This window comes from Nesoenas mayeri (genome assembly GCF_963082525.1).
Source record: "Nesoenas mayeri genome assembly, chromosome: 16".
NCBI lineage: Eukaryota > Metazoa > Chordata > Aves > Columbiformes > Columbidae > Nesoenas > Nesoenas mayeri.
The window spans coordinates 9199408-9218871 of record NC_137562.1 but is presented as its reverse complement, the minus strand read 5'-3'; the positions used below and the strand labels follow the sequence as shown (position 1 = coordinate 9218871).

The 19464-nt window shown below is 47.0% G+C and overlaps 1 protein-coding gene across 1 annotated transcript in view; it reads left to right on the top strand.

Annotated features, from left to right (window-relative positions):
• Positions 1–2971: 2971 nt before the first annotated feature.
• Positions 2972–19464, top strand: part of NKAIN4 (sodium/potassium transporting ATPase interacting 4) — a gene marked incomplete at its 5' end in the record, with an annotated part of 41513 nt that continues 25020 nt past the window's right edge. The window contains one exon of the mRNA XM_080354649.1: positions 2972–3025. Within this exon, the coding sequence (XP_080210775.1) occupies positions 2972–3025 (54 nt within the window). The remainder of the gene's footprint in view (positions 3026–19464) is intronic.

Here is a 19464-nt window from a genome sequence, read left to right as displayed (position 1 = left end):
CTAAGAACAGGGACATTTAGTCTCTGGAGCATCACTTGAACCTGAGGATGATTCCCAACTGGAAATAAAGGGTTTTCTGGAAGTCTGCAGGAGTCTTTTTAACTGGCCAGCAAAGAGTAACCAAAACCACAAACCTGTTGTCAGGAGACTCAGATTCAATGCACCTCCTCTGGTGTACACAATCAGAAAAGGTTGGAGACCACTGTATTGAAGCAAGTTTCCCAGTTCCAACATGTGAGTAGCTCCACTAAAACCAGTGAGACACTTGGATGCTTAAAGGCAGAACCCTTGTGTGTCCAGGCCTTCACCAACGCAGATAAGAGAACATACAAATGACGATTACAAGATCAGGCTCCGGGAGTTTCAAGTCTCTCTCTTTGAAATACAGATTACTTATCCCTGTGGTTTCACCCATCTTAATAAGCAAAGGAGAGTCGGTGTGTTTTCTTTCAGATGCATGTGGAGTCCCAGCCAACGCAGGGTTGCCTTTTACTTAGCTTATCAAGATAAAAGTGCAGGCAGAAAAAATTCTGTTTATGTCAAACCTGGTCTTTCAGCAGCAATACCTTTTGCTGTTTCACATGAAGTCTCCTTTGTAGTACAATTGAGTTGGAAAATAGCAATGCTTATGGGAGGCTTTTAGAAGCAGGAGGGAGTACAAGAGATGCAGAAAACCTAAAGAAAAAGCACAAAGGACAGGTACTAACCTGCAGGGCCACAACCCGGCCTTTCCTATGCTGTTCCCAGCAGTTTCCAGAGCATGTACCACAAACCTGCCTCAGCCCAGCTTGCTCTCAGCAGCCTTGAGCTCCTGGTTGAATTCTGAACTCAGGCTGCCTGACCCTACAGTGCAGAGTGAGACCTCCCTATGCAGTTTGTAAGGAATGTTTCATCTGCATTCATTAAAAAATAAGCTGGTCTTTGTTTCTATTGCCTCTGCCACCCAAAAGCCATCTTCCTGGGAATACAAATGCCACCAAAGTTTCTTCAGTCCACAGCTTTCTGGGTGAAGTAAATTGGTTTTTTCTCTAGGTGTATTCATTTCACCTACAATAAATGGTGTTTTATTGTATCTGACTGCATTAATTGGTGTCCTGGTTATGCACAGTGCACAGGTCAGATGATCAATATACTTTCCCATTTAAAACCAGTAGGATTTGTGATCAATTCAGAGTCTGTCTCCTAATGTCAGGTATTCAGAGTTTGCTTGTTTATTTGTTCTGTTTCTCCCTGAGGCTGATTTGAATAACAATGTTGTTGTTAATATAAGGTTTTTAACATTCATAGCACTTTAAGACTAATCCTGCTTCCTTGGGGTATAGTGAGGCAATGCTTTCCTCAAGTAAAATGACGGAGACTGTATAATTTCAGATACCATCTCCTCACACTGCCGTAATAAAAAGCATTGTTTATTTAAAAGGAAAGTGGAAATGGTCACTCAGGGTACAAAGTTTAACCCCGATTTGAAGGCAGAAGCGAAACCTTGACTTATTTCAGAGGAAGAAGCAACAGTCTGAGAAGAACAGAGCAAAATGTCATTGTGCAGCCGCTGGAGACTGCAAAGAGATGGCATTGTCATCAGATGAGTCTCTCCCAAAGCTTCTTATCCTGTTGTGTTGAGCTTAGCAACATGTCTGTCCCTGTCACAGCGTGTGCTGTGTGTCCTGCTCCTCAGGCAATCAGAAGCATGTAGGGCAGGGAGCAATGATGTGATCCTGTCTCGTCTGGACCCTACTTCTCCTTTTGGAGGGGAGGCAATGGGGAGGACTTGGATGTGTAAAGGGGGTGGTTGTGTGTTCATAGATTTCATGGAAATACAGAATAGTTTGGGTTGAAGGGACCTTCAAAACTCCCCCAGTGCCACCCCTGCCATGAGCAGGGACATCTTCACCAGCTCAGGTTGCTCAGAGCCCCGTCCAGCCTGGCCTGAGGTGTCTCCAGGGATGGTTCATCCACCACCTCTCTGGGCAACCTGGGCCAGGCTCTCACCACCCTCACTGTAAAAAAATTATTCCTCATGTCTGGACTGAATTTCCCCTTTTAGTCTACTATTTGCAGCTGAAGAAGATTGACTTGGTTTTCTACAGATTCAGGGTCTGGTGAGCAGTTCATAGATGGTGCTCAGGTAGAAGCTCTTGGAAGGAGAGATGCTCCCCTACATCCCTCTGCTACTAGTCAGCTGTGATTCATACACAAGCCTGGGTATATATGTTAAAATACCCACAAGCTTGCATTTTAAAGAATTCCCTGTCTTTCTGAGTTTGTCTTCCATGTGCACTTTCACTGACACATTTTATGGGAAGAACCTTTGTATTTTAGGTTAATTCTGGGCTTCGTGATTTGTAGGGTGAGCATGCCAGCACTTGCACGGAGGAGGGAGGTGGTGGGCATATGTGGAAGGGGGAGAGGGGCCCCTGATTCCCATTGCCTAGGATGCCCTATAGGCTCCATGTCCTATAGACACAGCTTGCTTATCCTGTGCACCCCCCTGCCCTGCCACACATCGGGCATCCCCGGCCAGCGCCCGAACCAGCAAAAAACGGGGGAAAACTGGGGAAAAAACGTCCCATCAAGGGAAAAAAAAGAAATCAGGGGCTGCCCTACGAACTCCTCGCTGGGGGAAAAGGAGCTGCCCCGGCTGCTCTGCCTGGTTCAGCCCCCGGGGGAGGGCTCTGCCCGGGAGCATCCAGCATCCCTGCGAGGGCTCCGGGGGGGCGAATCCCCCGCCCCGCCAGCCCCACCAGCAGTCGGACGGCAGCCGCCGGCGGGGCATTGCCCTTTTAAGCTGTGGCCCCACTTGCCTCCTCCCCGGCTCCCGGAGGGGCTCCGCCAGCAGCCGCCACCTCCCTCCCTCCCTCCCTCCGCCCGTCCGTTCGTCCGTCCGTCCCTCCTGCTCCCGGCGAACGGCAGCTGCGGGCCGGGCCGCGGAGCGCGGAGCCCCCGGGCTGCCCCTGCCCTCGGCTCGGGGACCATGGGATGCTGCACCGGGCGCTGCACCCTGATTTTCCTCTGCACTTTGCAGCTGGTAAGTGGAGGCGCTTCGGGAGGGGAGAGGGGGGAAACGGCGAAGAACGGGGTGTTCGGCTCCCCGGGATGGAGCCGGGAACAAAAGCCTCCCTCGAACGTCCGCTGCCCCGGGGCTGGTGAAGGCTCCGGTTCCGAGGATGGTGGAGGGATGTCAGGCTGCGCTCCGGGGACACTTTGCACAGCGGGGGAATTTAGTGATGTCTATAACTCGTAGAAACGTTTTTTAAAAAAAAAAAAAAAAAAAAAAAAAAAAAAGTTCTCAATTCATAAGTTTGTGCTTATAAAATACAACTAAAAAAAATCACCCCATCCAAGGAGTCCAGGCGGTTTGGTGGTGATGTTCCAAACCAAACCAAACTTCGTATCTGCCGAAACCCACCGGTACCTTCAGTTGTCATCTCCAGCTGCGAGAAAGGGCTCGGCTGTGTCCCTGTGTCCGTGTGTCCCTGTGTCCCCGTATCCCTCTGTTCCCCCCTGCTCGCCTGCACGGGAGGGGTTTATGTTGGCTTGGAAGACCAAGACCTCCTCGGGATGAAGTGCTTAGATATAATGTACTTATATATGTATTTTGTTAGGAATACATTTCTCGGTGTGCGGAAAGTGTGGTCCCTGCTGGGTCCCTTGTCCTCATGACATCTGCATACATGATAACATGATAAACAAAGGTCTGGTTGTTCCCTGAGTGTCTATGCATCCAGCCTGGATCTGGAGGGTCCCCTTCTTGTCAATAGCTAATGGGCTTCAGGGCTCCTCGAGCCTTAAAAAGGAAATGACAGCATCCATGTATTTAATTTCATTTACTTCTTCCAAATTTGCTTTATTCTGGGGCATTAGCAGCGTGCAGGAAAGGGCAGGCTTCCTGCTAAGTTCTGTTGAATAGTCAGCCAAGGGGTGAGTCTAGTTAAAACTCTTTGTTTTGGAGTTGCTGGCTGTGACAGCAGAGCACTTTCTGCAAAGGGAGGGAGAGCGGGCGATTTGCTGAAGGTGGGAGAGAAAAAATGGGCATCTGCTCGGTTTTCAATGTAAACTATCAGCCTAAAATTCAAGGGGATGAGGGTGGGAGTGTCATCCTGTGAACGCTGACTAGCACCATCGGAAGATGTGGATGGAAGATTTGACTCGTAGTTAAACAAATCCCAGAATAGAAGTGATGGGGTTTTCTTTCACAAAGCGTCTTGCTAGGCATATTTATGAGTGAGTTGAATGGCTGGGGAGTGTATTTAGTCTCCTGGATTATTTCTTTTGATTTTTCACCCATGATCACAGAAGAAAGGAGCTGTGCCCTGTAATACATCAGAAATTGGCATCTCAACACTCACTGTCTCTTAAACCCATCACTGTGTTGTTTGGCTTTAAAGCACACACTCACACACACTGGAGGGAAAAAAAATAAGAAAGAGAAAAAGCCATGAGCTGCTGGTGCTGTTCTTATTTCTGACAAGCGTGGGAGTTTTCTCGTATCCAAGATACAGGGACAAAGAACCCCCAGCATTTTATTTTCCTTAAGACCCTCCTCCTTGAAGAAAAGAATCAGTTTGGCTCATTCTTAAGCAAGTTTGGATGCCTTGGCCTTAGCAATTTCCCATGGCACTTGCTGGGTGAATTGGTAGAGCTGGAAAAATGTGAAGTGTGGGGAGGGAATTCCTGGAGCCGTGTTGCAATGGGGGAGAGGGCAGGACACCCCGGCCGGTTCCCAGCAAGTGAATGGGTGAGGGTGAGATCCACCCTGCTACTTTTGAACATTTTATTTGTTATATTTTTAAGCAAACTTTGTAAGTAAATTGTCACATCGCTTCCACATCAGTAGGGCCAAGTGACCTGCAGGACTCACTGCTGCTTGGGGGTGGAATCTGTTAAGACAAACACTGAAGTGATCAGGCCAAGATCATCAATAAATTATAATGACGTGAACTTCCTTTGTTCTTCTCCTGTCTCTGCTCTGCTTCATTTGATACTTTGAACCCTTCACAGTCTTCCCGATACGTTGCCAAGCTCCGTGTCTCCCACTGCCAAAGTCCCAGGGGTGAAATCCCAGCTCCTCTCTTCTCTCTGGAGGTTTTGCTTCTGACTTAGACAAGGAGAGGATTTCAGCACTGGGATTTCCCACTTGAGTTTTGCAGCATGCCCTTGTGTTTCTGTACATGTTCTCCTGTCTGTTCCTCAAGGCTTCCCTGGGGCTTTTTATAAACGATGCATGGAAACATGAAACAACTCCCTCCCAAAAGTCAAATTAGGAATTTGGGTTGCAATGCTTCGCAGGGATCGTTTTATTATTAGCTGCAAGTTGTTGTCTGTGTGGGGAAGTGTTTGCACGTGGCAGCCTAAATGTTTCCCTGGGAAAAGAAGGCAGAAAACAAACATATTCATCACTTCAGTGTGTGCTCCCAGTGAAAAAGTTTGTGATCCAGTGGGGGAGCAGAACAACGCGTGAATTCAAGGAGCCGCTACACAATGTGAATACCAACGAGATCCTCAGCCTCCCTCAGGCTGAGAGCTGCTGGGGAGAGAGGAGGAGGAGGAGGAGGAGGAGGAGGAGAGTCGTGTGCATCTGTCTGAAGAAAATCAGGGTTGGCTCCCCAGCGCTTTGCTAATCAAGGGGGGAGGGAGGGCTGTAGTTTGAATAAATAATTTGCCGTGTTCCAATTTTAGGTTATTGTTTCCTTGAAACGTCCACGTTAGGCAGTTGCTCTGCTGATCGGTGCTGCAGGGAAGCTGCCAGAAGTTTCTGGCTCTGTCTCCCCCTGATCCCCATGTGTGTCTATGTCCCCAGTCCTTCCTCTCTTCCTGATCCATCCCTGACTTCAGCAGAAGTTTGGGTGAACGCTGGGCCCAGGTCAAGGCCACCCTGCAGATGAGCTTATCCTCAGCCATGCCAGAGAGGAGACCGTCAGTGAGGTGATGGGTGTTTGTAGCCCAGAATTTGTGCATCCTGAGGCGTTGTGACTTCCTAATTCTCGCAGTTCACCAGCCCTTCCTCATCCCTCCCATCCCTCAAGCAGTTGTATATTAACATGAGTAAAACTTAAATGAAGCATAGGCTGCCCCAGGAAAAAAATCAGCACTCTGTAAGAGAGGCACTGCAGAGGGTTAAGAAATGTCCCTTATAGAAATTAGGGTTGAAAAAGATTTGTCAAGGGCAGGATTTCTGAACCCAAGGGATATGAGACTGTTGCACCCAGTGGGATTGTGGTCTGGGTGGGTCACGGTGAGAAACCACAAACGAGGGCTGGGTCTCAGGCAGAGAAATATTAAAAAATAATTGATTTGCTTCTTTCTTCTCTGCCAGCATGAGATTGCACCCAAACGGTGTATTTTCTGGAGAAGTGATCGTGTACTGAAGGCACTATGTGAATTTATTTCCACTGAGCATGGAAAAATTCCCTCCCTCCCCATGCCCTGTCCCAATAAATCAAACAACTGGAGTTTCTTTACATTCTGTCCGTGGATTGAGAGCTCAGATGCCAAGCAAAGCCTGGAGACAATTTTACAGATACATTATAAATCCCCCTAGAATAAGAGCTTCTAATGGAAAAAGTGACTAATACTTCATATGAGCACAGAACAAGGCGCCCTGGGACGGGACTAACCAAAAGTAACCATATACCTTTATTTATTTATTTTCTTGTGCTCTCTTTCTCCCTCACTCATTTCTTGGCGATGCTTTTGCTAATCTCTTACAGAAGGGGGTGACTGGTTTTTGAAACAATTTGAAAGCAGCACAGATCCTTCTCTAATTCTTGTCCTGTAGCTAAAGTGGTTGGGGCAGTTCGATGAAGGCACGAAGTGATGAGGAGCACGCAGGGGGTGGACCTGATGGGATTGGCAAATGTGAGCTGCAAGAGGAAGGGTGGTTGAACATCTTCCCATTCAAGGTGAGGAGCACAGAGGATTGTGGCATCTGGGGGCTGTAGACACGACTTGCTTGGCTTTGTCCTCTACATCCCAGGGACACTTGGAGCTGGTGGCAGGGTGGGCAGAGCAGGACCCATCTGTCCCCTCCCCTGCAGCTGCCCCTGGAGCTGGGGCGGTTGGATGAGTCTCTCTGAGCTCGCACAGCTGCGGGACGGCTGAGCATGAGGCACTGGAGGGTGCAAAGGCAGCACAGAGTCCCTTTGCTCATCACTCTGCTCAGGACCCTCCAAAATTCCCTTGTGCTCTCCCCAGCTGTTTATCTCCTCCATGGTTTGCACTTAAATGATAATCCCTCTAGGGAAGGGATTATCTTTTGCGTATATGCACGCACTGTGACGGCTTGAACCTTTCCTGAAGTCCTTGAACAATACTCCAGGCTAAATAATAACGTAAGTCTGAAGACGACGTTTGACAGATGCTGTCTTCTCCATGTCTGTTCCAGACAAAGGAAAATTAAAGCTGCACCAATAATAGAGCTGGTCAGCATTTTCCACTGAAGCTGACTTTCAGTAAAAACCTGGGGATTTGACTAAATGGATATTTTCGTGAGAAGTATCTGCTTTCCATAGACAATTCTGAGTTTTTCTCCCAATTTTTGGCCAGAATATTTTGGCGAAAAATCAAAAATGTGCTGGCAAATGTTTGCTGTGCTGGCGAACATTTGTGATTTTGGAGCTGTGGAGCTCCAAATGTTGAATTTTTGCATGAGGTTTTTTTCTCTTTCCTGAGCAGCTGGAGTCAGCACCGCTGCAGCACAGCGGACTGAGCCCCCTGGGAGCTGGGGGTCCGTGCTCCAGCCGTGCCCCATTGCAGATGGTGCTTTGCCCACATCCTCGTTTCCCATCGCAGCAAATGACTCACAGCAACCACGTTCCTTTGTGTCCTCTAACCAAACCCATTGAGCGCTTTCAGGATTTAAATTTGGTGAAGGCCAAGCCAAAAAGCAGCTGAGGACAAGGGTGGTATCGAAGTCAACTCTTCTCGGAGAACCGGGGCTTTATTTCAGCTGACACAGTGTATTTGCCTGACCGCTGTCTGATTTCTCCTGGCCACTTTCTGCTCCTTTGCCTTCTCCTTTTCCTCTCTCTGAGCACCAGGGTCATACAAGAAGAGAAGGAGATGTTTTCCCCTCCAATGGGGTTAAGGGAGCTCTGCACCCGCCAGCCCTGGCCTGACGTTGCTCCATTTTCTGCTAAGAATATACGGAAAGTCGGATCATTTTTGGCCGGGGTGTAAAATGGAGCCCTTCCAAGAATCTGCTCCGGGGGCCCTCAAGTATGAACTCTTGGAGAATAAGCTGGATAACAAAGGCCAGATTGTGATCGCTTTTCCTCCAGGAAAACCCTGGAATAGCCCATTGCGTTGCGAGCACTTAAGAAAATGCAGATGATCAGTGAGTAGTAAGTGGCCCATTGGGTTTGAGGTCAGTAGAAATGAACCTTTCTTTCTTATTAAAAAAAAAGTTTATTTATTATTAAAAACTCCTTTCTTATTAAAAACAAACAAAACAATAAACCCCCCAAAAAACCCAAAACAAACAAAAAACCATAGATGATTTGTGATTCAATGTCCTTATACTTGTGGCGTTCCCTTTGGCCCCTCTCCTCCTGGGCTGCAATAGATGTGAGGAGCACATCCGATTGCACAGATTGTGTGTCTGAGTTTAAGTTTGGTAGAAAAAAAAAGGTTTTCAATAAAGTGGAAACTTTTTCCTGGAAAGTAGCACATTCTTCTCCCATTCCCTGTCTCCAAAACATGAAGAGGGGGAAAAAAATGACTTTTCTGGGCAAAAAATTGAAAATATTTTGGCATTTAGCGAAGTTTGCTGAAAATGATGGGGGGGTTTGTTGTGCCAAACCCCAAATAATCTGAACTTTTCAGAAGCATTTTCAAGCTTCTTTAAAAAAAAAAATTGAAAAGTCTCATTAGAAAGAAGTTGGTTTGTTGTTTTATTTTTCTTTGGAGTTGTGCACTCTGGAAGTTCTTATCTCCCAACTATCTCTGATGTCATTGTATCTCCCCTAAACCCAGCTCATGTTGGGGTTCAAGGGGAGAAATCCTCCAAGAGGAAGCACAGGGTAGTGCCGTACTGAGTTGACTCATTATCTGCTCATAGGGTGGTGGTTTTGGGTGGCTTTGGTATTTGTGTTGTGGAAGGAAACCGAATGAACAAATGCTTGCAGAACTGCCAATCTGAGATATTTCATAATCATTCCAGAGTCATAATATTACCTTAATGTTCACGAGGTTTCAGAATAAGAATAAATTATTTCTGCTTCGCTCTGGTTTCTCCCTGGGTTAGCTGAGCCCCGGGCCCACATCTCCAAGTGCTTGTGAAGAACAGAAGTTTTATTTTGCTTTATGATCCAAGGTTTCACAGACTAGAGAGGAGGGAGCAGCAGTTCTCTGCTGGGGCAAGATCAGTAGATCCTCCCTTGACTTCGTGGTAGCTAATTAACATCAACTGCCTTTTCCAAGGGATGCTTTTGAGTCTCACATCCACACGGACTTAAATGCCATTTTCCTGGTGTCTGTGGCTTGTTCTCAGCACAGCTGCTCTGTGTCAGGACGTTAGACACAAATACGTTGTTTATCGGGGAAGTGCGGGCCCCAGATATTCTCTAAAGGTGAAAATCCATGGAGAATTAGGAGAGCAGCTTTTCTGATCCCCCTTCATCCTGGGTGTTGTTTGGGTGAATCTGGGTTTAGTAATTGAGGTGTCAGATTCTCCGACACCTTTCGGCTGCGAGGATGATGGTGTGGAAGCGGTGACCTCCGCTGCCGTCTGCCACGGCTTAATGAAAATATACTGTGGGAATCAGGGCAACAGCTTGTCCTTGTCACCTGCTTGGGGATGGCAGACGTTGGGAGTCCCTGTGCCAGCTTCCTTTGCCACCTTTCAGCCACTACCCAGCCCTGCAGGCAACTTCCCACCTGCTCTCCAGGCTCTCAGGCCAGTAAAATATCTCTTTTCTACCTTTCCTACCTATTTTTTTTTCACCATTTTTTCATCCGATGCTCAAAACTCCAGAGAACCAGGACCATCATCATATTTTTTCTGCATCGATGGAGCAAACACATGCATGTCGACCCAGGTCCTGGTTGCCACCTGGTTGCCACCCCATCAGGGCAGCCAGTGGTCCCACTGCACTGCGATGGGTTGGTCAGGATGATCCAGGACGGACTCTCTCCTTCACTATTGAGCACTTGGAAAACCAGTTACCTGGTCAGATATACAAAAGAAGAAGAATTTAATCATATTGAGGATAGTTGGGTTACACTTCTCCTCAAGAGCTAAATATACTTAATAAAAATGAATCCTGGTGCTCAGATGAATACATAGTTATGGTGATTATACAAAGCCTCTTGTGACCCCTCTCTGGGGAACCGGGACCTGTCCGATGGCTGTGGTGACCCTGACAACAGCCTTGTACCCATTAAAGCGTCTGATGCTATATTATGTTTTCCAAGTGCTATTCTCTGGAGATAGTTCATCTGTAAGCACCGTTTCATCTGAACAGGGAAGGTGAGATAGAGGACACTAAAGAAGGGGATGGAGCATTTTATTACCCACATGAAACTTATAAAATATTGAGTGTAACCTTGCATGGAGTGCTTTGAATGGTGTGTTCATCCATCACAGATAAACAGCTTCACCTCAATTAACAGTTTGTCACTGTCTATCTTCAGCTCCACCTGAAAATTACCTCTGTAGTATCCAGAGCTCAGCCTCAATACTAGGACGGTCAACCTACCTGGAGATCAGGAAGAATCTAAATCCTGGCCTTACTCAGCTTTCTTCATATTTAGGAGGTTTAGACATTACTACAGTACATAGACAGTACTACAATAAGAGCATTGCCCTGCACATTATAAGCAGCTTCTTTGTGCTGGAAGTATATTGGGTTGTACTTTAAGGTGTACACGCAAAGTTTTCCCCTACATAAAGCTCAGCAGATGGCCCTTTTGTGGAGGGTATGGGGCAAGGTCTTTCCTTAGTATTACTGCCATGGTCCAAATACTCAGGAGTGCCTAACTCCACGCTATGGGCCTTGGGAGCATCCTTTCCTCCTTTCAGAAATGCTGGACCCTTGATAGCCCATTAAGAGGGTAACTGTCCCACCTTTGAGGTTCTGGGCCAAACACCTCCTGTTCAACTGCACCTGCAGCTCTTCCCTTGAGAACAGTGCAGAGAACATCCAGATTTCTGGCCAGATTTGAAGACTGTGCATTTAGATAGCTTGCATGAATATCTGAGCTACTGGCTACTTAGCCAAATCAAACCCGGTTCCTAATTTCCCCTGGTACTGTCAATCCGTGAGCAGCAGATTTCCACGTGTGAGATGAGAACGGGCTCTGGCATCCCCAGCTCTGGCAGACAACGCGCTTTTTGTGATATCATTGTGGGAAAGGCAATACACCTGCTTGTATTGTATATGGAGGGAATTAGGAGAGTAATCTGATTATCGTAATTACTCAGAAATGCTAAATATGTGCAGAATACAGTTTGACTGATTAGCCTGGCAGGTTGCTGGGAAGAGAGCGGGTGTTGGGAGAAGTGTAACGGGAGTTCACAGTCTGTTATGTGGCCTTTGCTTTCTGGGGATGCGGAGAAAAGTGATTATGGGGGTTTGGAGATGTGATTACCAGCCTTAAAACATTGCTCCTTGTAGCCTTCCTTGTGTCTTTAAATAACCCTGCATGGTTTTGTTCCTGACCTCGCCAGAGGCTGACGCCTGCCACGAGCTCTTCTGAAGAGGTTGACTGTCCTGCTCTGGAGACACCGGCCACACTCAGTGTGCTCAGCATCAGTCCTGCTGTCGGTTTAAAACAACATTAGCTGGGAAGTTGGCTATGAGCAGCTACAGAAGCGTCCGGGCTTCCAGGGCTGCCACTGAAATGGCTTAAAACTGAGTTGTGTGACAGCCTGAAAGAATAGATAGGGTGATATAAAAACTCAGCCATGGCCTCAGACAATAAAGACTGTGTCTCTCTTCTGATGAATAATGGCTCTTTGTTTTATTCCTCAGATGACAGGGCTGTTACAACTGCTGAGAACTATTCCAGTGCTAAATATATGGCTGTGTAATAAAGGCTCTGCAATCTATGAACTGGGACTGAGTGGGTACTTGAGTGGATCATTTAAAGTGCGATGAATTTCTGAAGCAGCTCCCAGTGACGGGAGGTGAAGGGGCAGTAAACTCCATTGTAGATCACTTAGCCAAAGGATGCTTTCCTTGCGTGAGACGTAACCCAGGTTTCGCGGCTGCCAAGTTTTTCCCTCGTGGTGGCTCCCATGGCCGTGTAAAGCTCCTCGCTCCCAGTTTTGGACACTAACCTGCAAACAAAGGGCATTTCAGATGGAGCCGCAGTGTTTGGCGGTAAGACACTGCACAGATTTTCTAGCAGAAATCCTGGAGACCCAGTCCTGGCAGAGTCAGCGGGAATGCAGCAGGGAAGCCCTTGTTCAGCTGTAACCCGGGGCTCAGAGCTCGATGGGATTTTGCAGGATCCCATCAGAAATAGCGATAGCCTGGAGCCTGCTGTGATAAGGAAGAAAATACGTTTCTTACCGCTGCAGTGTTGCCGCGCTCGTGGAAAAGGCGATGCACAGATACTGTTATCACTGCTCTAGAGTTCAACTCAGAGTCCTGCTAGATTAAACTTCCTTGAAGTTACTTCATGTAGCGGCAAGGATTTCAATTTCCATGACGTGAATTAGCACTTTTCTATTTTAGCTAACCCTTGCAGACAGACCCATAAGCAAGAAGATCAAAAGAATTGTAAGAAAGTGGTTGGAAAGTTTGGAGTAGGGACAAGGCAAAGATGCCGTCATTTCAGGGATGAGGAGTTGTCTGGCACCTCCACGGGGTGCAGCAGGGAGGCAGGACCATGTGCAGATGGAGCTTTGGTGACAAATGCTAATAGAGGGCAAGGCTTTGTCCCCTTTCGTGGCCAGAGGAGACACAAGAGTTCACGAGTGTCCCACATCTGAGCTGCTGCCCCACGGTTCAGAGTTCATCCCTCCAAGGTCACCAAATTGCAGAGACGTGACCGCTAAAGATTTGCTGCAAATGAACTTTGTTCTCCAGAGCTGCCAAAGCAGCATCTATTGACCAGTCTCTATTTTAAAAGAGAGGAGGAAGGGGGAAAAAAGGGAGAAATTCAGCTTTGCTGTTGAATAAACCATGAGCCATTGAGGAGTCAGCAGGGGAGGGGCAGCGGCAGTGTGAAACGAAGGGGATGCAAACGTCATGCGAAAAATGAAGCGCAGGAGGAGCTGGGCCATTGTGCAACACTCTTGGAAACTTAATTGGAGACTCAGTTGGTGGGAGGCCAAAAAATGTATACAATAAAATCGAGACACTCAACTGGACTGAAAATGCAAACAAATTGGGTAGCACAACAGAAGAGATAAATGATGCTCATAAAAAAAAACAATGGCTGAGTGACACTGGATAAACAGTTCCATATAATAATGCCACTGTTTGTCTCAGCCATCCTAATTGGGAGGCTGGGCGGCATCCGATGAAAACTCTGCGTTGCACATTTTCCCTTTCTAATGAGGAAGGTTTTTCCCTCCCCCCTGAGAGCTTCCCCCTGGTCCCATTTAGCAGCAAAGTGAAAGGCCTGGTTTCATTCCACTTTCCCACAGCAAACTCATCCTGGCAGGAACTGCATTAAGGAGGACAAGTAGAAAATGATAATAAATTGAGGACTTGCTCTTATTTCACCTTGTGACAAATCAATCCAGTGGGTGACTTGAAGAGGGTGATAAGAGCATGGACTGGGCCGTGCTTTCTTTTTGACGCTTGGTCATGTGGAAAATAACCCCATTCTAGCCCTCACTCAAAAGGGCTTTCCTTTAAAAATAATGCTTTTTAAAAGGCACTGAATCCTTATTTACACTGTTGGAAAGCCAGCAGCTCATCTCCATCAAATTGAACGTCATGGGTCTCATTTCATCATCTACTTGGACTGAAGAGCAAAAACAAAGGGGATGCTGCACAAAAACTGATATGGTCAATGCCATTAGTACAAGTGGGAGATATTGTTAAAGCATAGCTTTTTTTTTTTAAAGCATGATACTGTATTGCTAAGAAATCCCTGATAAGGACCTTTTGTTTCATGGAGCTCCTCTCAAGAGCAGCAGGAAAACACAGCAATGCCGGGGATGGGGAGCATGAGAAAAACATGGGTTTAGTGACTTCCATCACCAGACACTCCTGAGTGACAGCTCAGATGTCCTCTTGGGTCACACAAAATTGGCTTTGCCTTCTGAAGTGGCTGGAAAATTTACATGTCTGGAGGGAGGCAAGGGAAGCTAGATTTGTTACCTGTAATTACTAAGGTAATTAATCGATTATTTAAGTATAGCTGATCGGATTCCTTTCATTGAAGCAATCAGAAGATGGAAGTAAACAGTGATTGATTGATTTTCTAGCAGCTTTCTGGAAGTTCTTTATGGGGACTGTGGTTATTGTAGAATTCCTGCCATACCCCAAAAGCCTCTGACAGTCCCTATTTGTAACAAAATAGTCGTTTTCCTGTTTGTTCCAATTTAAAACCCTTCCTGTCAAAAGCATTTTACTGGAACTAGAACCTGGACCGCTAAATGTTTTTCATGTCCAAAATACTCTTTTCTTCCCAGTGCTTTTTCATTTCATGCTTTGAGGACAGGCCTGGAAGTTTGCTGGTACATTCATTAGGGGAGAGCTGGGCAGTATTTCTCCACTGATATTTATTTTTCAGCTGAAAAATGGCTGCATGTTTTTTTCAACTATAGTTTTGCGAGATGAATTTTCTTTTGTCCTTTTTTTGTAACTGAAATCAGCACATTTTTATGTTAGGTTGTGGGGTTTTTTTGCAAAGCATAAACAACAGAGTGTTCCTAGTGATGATTAAAGCTCAGCTATCACAGTATGGGTCATTTTATACTGAAGACAACATGCGTGAAATCCAAGCACATCACTTGACCCGCTTGCAGCCCAACTCCTAAAATACCTCCAGCTTCTGGTTTGCCTGGAAATTCTGTATGTTACCATGATGTGCAGAGTGGAAAGTCTCCCGGGTCTGTTTTGATATATAAACCAAATCACTTCTGCAGTATTAGCTCATCTGCTCTGCCCTGACTTCCCAGCTGTTTATTGGACTGAAGTTACGTCCTCTGAGCAAGGAGTGTGAGGGAAGATGAACAGCTGAGGGGAGCATTGGCATCGCTTGCTGGGCACTGTGGGATTTGGCTGAAGCATCAGTCAGGCTGAATTTGGGGGGATGCAGGCATGGCAGTGGGGTGAGTTTATCTCTCTGTTTCTAGAAATAATGGGAAAGTGAGGGGGCTGGTGCTGCCACCGGCACAGGGAGGTCCCCAACCTAAAACACCTCATCTTTTATGGGCAGATGGGCATCCAATAAAAGCAGCGTTGCAATGACGATGCGGTTTCTGCTGATGAGGGATGATTAGTGTGAAATGTTAAAGAAGCTTTTCACAAATACAACCCAAGTGTCCGGCTATCTATCCACTGTGTAAAATGAGGGTGTTACTTCTAATTCCACTATATAGATGGGAACAACCGTGCTGGAGGGCTTTGGTAGAAGGAGCAGGAGCAGAATCAAAGCCGGGAGACTGATTTGCTTTTGAGATGACACTGGTTTGTGCTGCTGGGTGTCTGTGCATCTATGCCCAGATGCCTCCATGTTGTTCCCACGGGATCTCCTCTCATCAGCCCCAGGCCGCAGCTGGACGGACGCTGCCTCACGGCAGCAGATGCTCTGGCTTCACGGAATGAGGGTTTCTGTCTTTCTCCAGGAGCTGCTGCTCATGGCATTACAGGGGGGAGCAAAAAGCATCATGTGTAGCTGCTGGCAGGTGCCAAGGGAAAGCTGTAAAATGGTGGGAAACACATCCCTTTGGTTCACATGTTGTCTCTTCTTACCCACCCCCCTCACTTCACAGTGAGGTATGAGGAGGCAGAAGTGCTAAGAGCACTTCTCTGTGTCCTGGTGAGGGGGATAAAGTCTCCATTGCCACCTTGCTTTCCATGAGAAACAGTTGCTTTGTGAAAAAGGGTCTGTTTGTGCAGTAATTTCCAGTGGAAGTTTCGGGGTGGCTGTGCTTTCCTCCTGCCACAGGATGATTACAAATGGGCTTTTCTTCTAGGAGCAAAGTTGCAGCAAGACCATGGCAGATGCCAGTTTCCTAGATTATTAATAATAACAATATCATTTTCTTTCTTCCCTACTTCTCACCCACCCTGCACTTCCCTTTTAATGAATTCCCTTCTATCGCCGTAGACTCCGCAGTGACACCAGCCTGATTTGTAATGTAAATAGGCAGCCCAGTGTAAAGGCGAACCTGCAAGAGCACCGCAGGGCTCTAATTATAATTTTCATTAAACTCCTTCTGTTTATGAATATCCAAGCAATCTGGCATTGCAGCAGGAGCAAGAGGAAATTAAAGCAACACTACCACTCAGCTACAGTGTCAGGGAGCAGGGACCCAGCTGCTGAGCAGAAACTGAAACAGGGCTCCTACAGACAAAGTTTTAAAGGAGATATTTCAGCCCTGGCATCCTTCCTCTCTCGAGCTGTTTGCAGAGCTTGCATGTTTTTCCCCCAGAGGATCTGGCTGGTGCAAATGTTTTACACGTGATCTATTTGTGACCTAATTAAGAGGATCAGCTGCTGGAGCTCCCAGTGCAACGTGTGGGAAGGAGCTGGGGGAGAGCGGGATGGGATGGGTGGAAGTTGCGGAGCAGGGGGACAGGGACCGTCAAGCAAAGGGGAAAGCAGGGAGTTTTATCTAGCAAGGCTTGCTGGCGTTTTCAGAAAAGATCAGTGACCCAGGGACCATTTGTCTGCACATTCTGGGGAGCATCCTGCTGAGTTCAGGACAAACAGAGCTCTGCAGAAAGCAGGGCTTTGGTGGCCATGCTACACGGACACCAATAAACCCTCATCCTCATATTCCCCTGGCTTCAGGTGCCTTTCTGCAGGAGTTTTGCCTTTAAAGAGGCATTTTTGTAACCTCAGGTGCCAGCCATGAATGAGACTTGCAGGGGACATTTTATTCATAAAGCTGAAGGCAGGGGATGTTCCCAATGTCCCTCTGACATAGCAAGTCTTTCTCAGGCTCTGTGTGGGCAGGACAGAAGGAAAACTGAGCTTGGCTTTTTTAGCCTGAAGCAAGAGTTTCTCCCTCCTTTGGGAAGCTCCCAGCAGTGTATTTAATGTCAGAATTCAACTTCAAGGTAACCACAGGCAAAATAAAATTGCAGTTTGTAGTAAATGCCTATAAAATAGTAAACATAACCATAATTTTGTCTAAACAGAGTGAGTCCAGCTAGTATCTCATGGCTTTATATGTCCTGTGAGTTTTGGTCCAACATCTGAATGATCTGAAGTCTTTCTAGTGCACTCGAGAGTACATGGGAATCTCTGAGCTGTTCCCAAACTGCTGCTTCCACATCTGGGAGACTCTGGATTGCCACATCATTAGAAGACAGCCTGGATAGTCCTGGCCCAAATAGTCCTTCAGTCCAGCCTTGTACAGTGCAAGCCCCGTGCGTGTGTTTGCTTTCTCCCTGCAGCAGCAAAACTGACTGCTTTGCTAATCAGACAATGCTTAAGATAGCAGGTCCAGAGGGTATAGGCTATATTCTCTATACAACACACCCCTTGGTTATTTTTTAAGTATTTTCATTTTTTTCCTGCATCCCTGTCATGCAAACCAGCCCAAACTTTGGACAGCCTTCCTGGCTGCGCAGAGGCAGGGATCACAGAATATAATGCCCTGTTGGTAGGAAGTAAATCTCTCTATTAGAAAATTAAATTCCTGCTGATCTCCCAACACTGCTCTGCTTCACGGCCTTTATAGTGTTTAGATGGCTTCATAAACGGTAGCAGATCTCCCAAGGGAAATGGCTGGTGAGTTAATGTCACATCTTTAATATACTTTACTCAACAGGGAAATTTGTGCTACTGGTGGGAGAAGGTCCCCCCGCAGTGCTAAAGCTGTTTGTGGGCACCAGCAGGGATGTCTGCCCATGGTCATTGGTACAAGGTGGGATCAGTCCTCCCTCCCAGAGGCAAGGGAAAGCTGGGACTGCCACAAGTGCTGAGCCTGAGCCTGGGTAAGGCTGAGCCTTACAGAGCATCTGGCTGGTAAGATGTCAGGCACTTGTTGCAGAAACTCATTTTTTTAATGTCTGTTGCAAATAGAATCACGTCCCCTCCGTTCCAGTGCCCCATCTCTCTGCTGCAAAGCTGGAGGGCCAAAGCCAAGCTAGGAAACTAGGGAGAAAAAATCGGGGGGGGGAGACAGGGGAGCAATGTGGGCACAACGGATTGATTTAATTATGTTTGGGAAACTTAGGTTTAAGTGTTGACATAGGTTAGAAATAAAACAAGTTTGTCATTCTTGTCAGAGTGCTTTTTTGCTTGGATCACAAAAGCACCTGCTTATTAATTTAGCCTGATTGCTAATCTTGGCAATCAGCAATCAGAGCAGCGTTGGGCACTTAGATGCTATCAGGAGATGAAGGAGTGAAGGGAACAGAGCAGCTTGGGTGTTTGATGCTGCTGCACAAACATCTCTTTACATCCCTGAGGTCTGAGCCCTGGGGCAAGATGTGGTGCAGACAAACCAAGCAGGACAGAGGCTGTGTGGGGTGTACAGAGCACAGGCTTCACCAGGCACTTAACTGACCCTGATATTAGAGAAATTTAGGCACTACATGGCAATAATTTTACTGAAATGTTTATCCTAGGAAGCAGCCTTTTTTTTTCCTGGGAGCTGTGCTCTGAGCACCATTCAGAAAGTCAGTGCTGGGCATATGTGCACGAGCTGGCTAATTAACTCTTCTGCTGCTCACCTCGTTGAGAAGGTTGTGGAGCAGAAGAGGGGTTGTCACACTTGTGCTGTACCTGGGGATGTGCCGTGGTGGGTACCACAGACTTTAGAGTCTCGCTAGAAGATACGCTACCAGCTACTGCCTCCCACCCCAGCCCCCCTTGCATATCCCGGCTGGTTTTCCCACTAAAGGTGAGAAAAAGGGTTTAAGAGGTTTGTGAATACTTGTGTGTAGCCCACATCTTCAGCTGAGCAAGGCTGGTGGCTGTATGGGATGTACTGGGAAAGCTCAGTCCTTTCTGAAGCCAGAGCCTCAACTCCAGACACAAACATCATCTGCATCACTTCAGTGCCAGCCTCATCCCTTGTGTTCGGCAAGGATTGTGCCTTTCCTGGAATGCTAAGCAGCATTCGGGCACATGGGACTGAATAACACTGTATCTTTGCAGTTAGGATGTTTGTGAAAGTCATTCAGCAGCAGAAAGCGTAGGGATCAAGGTCAAAGCAGCGGCACCCCTGAGAGCATCACTGCCAACCCGCAGGATGATACCAGCAGAGGAGAAACCAGAGCACAGAGGTGCCAGGCCAGTGAGGAGGAGGAGGTGGTGAGGACTCGACAGCATGGTGTTTAACAGCAGGATGCTCTAGGATTCACCACAGCAAGGGGTTACATT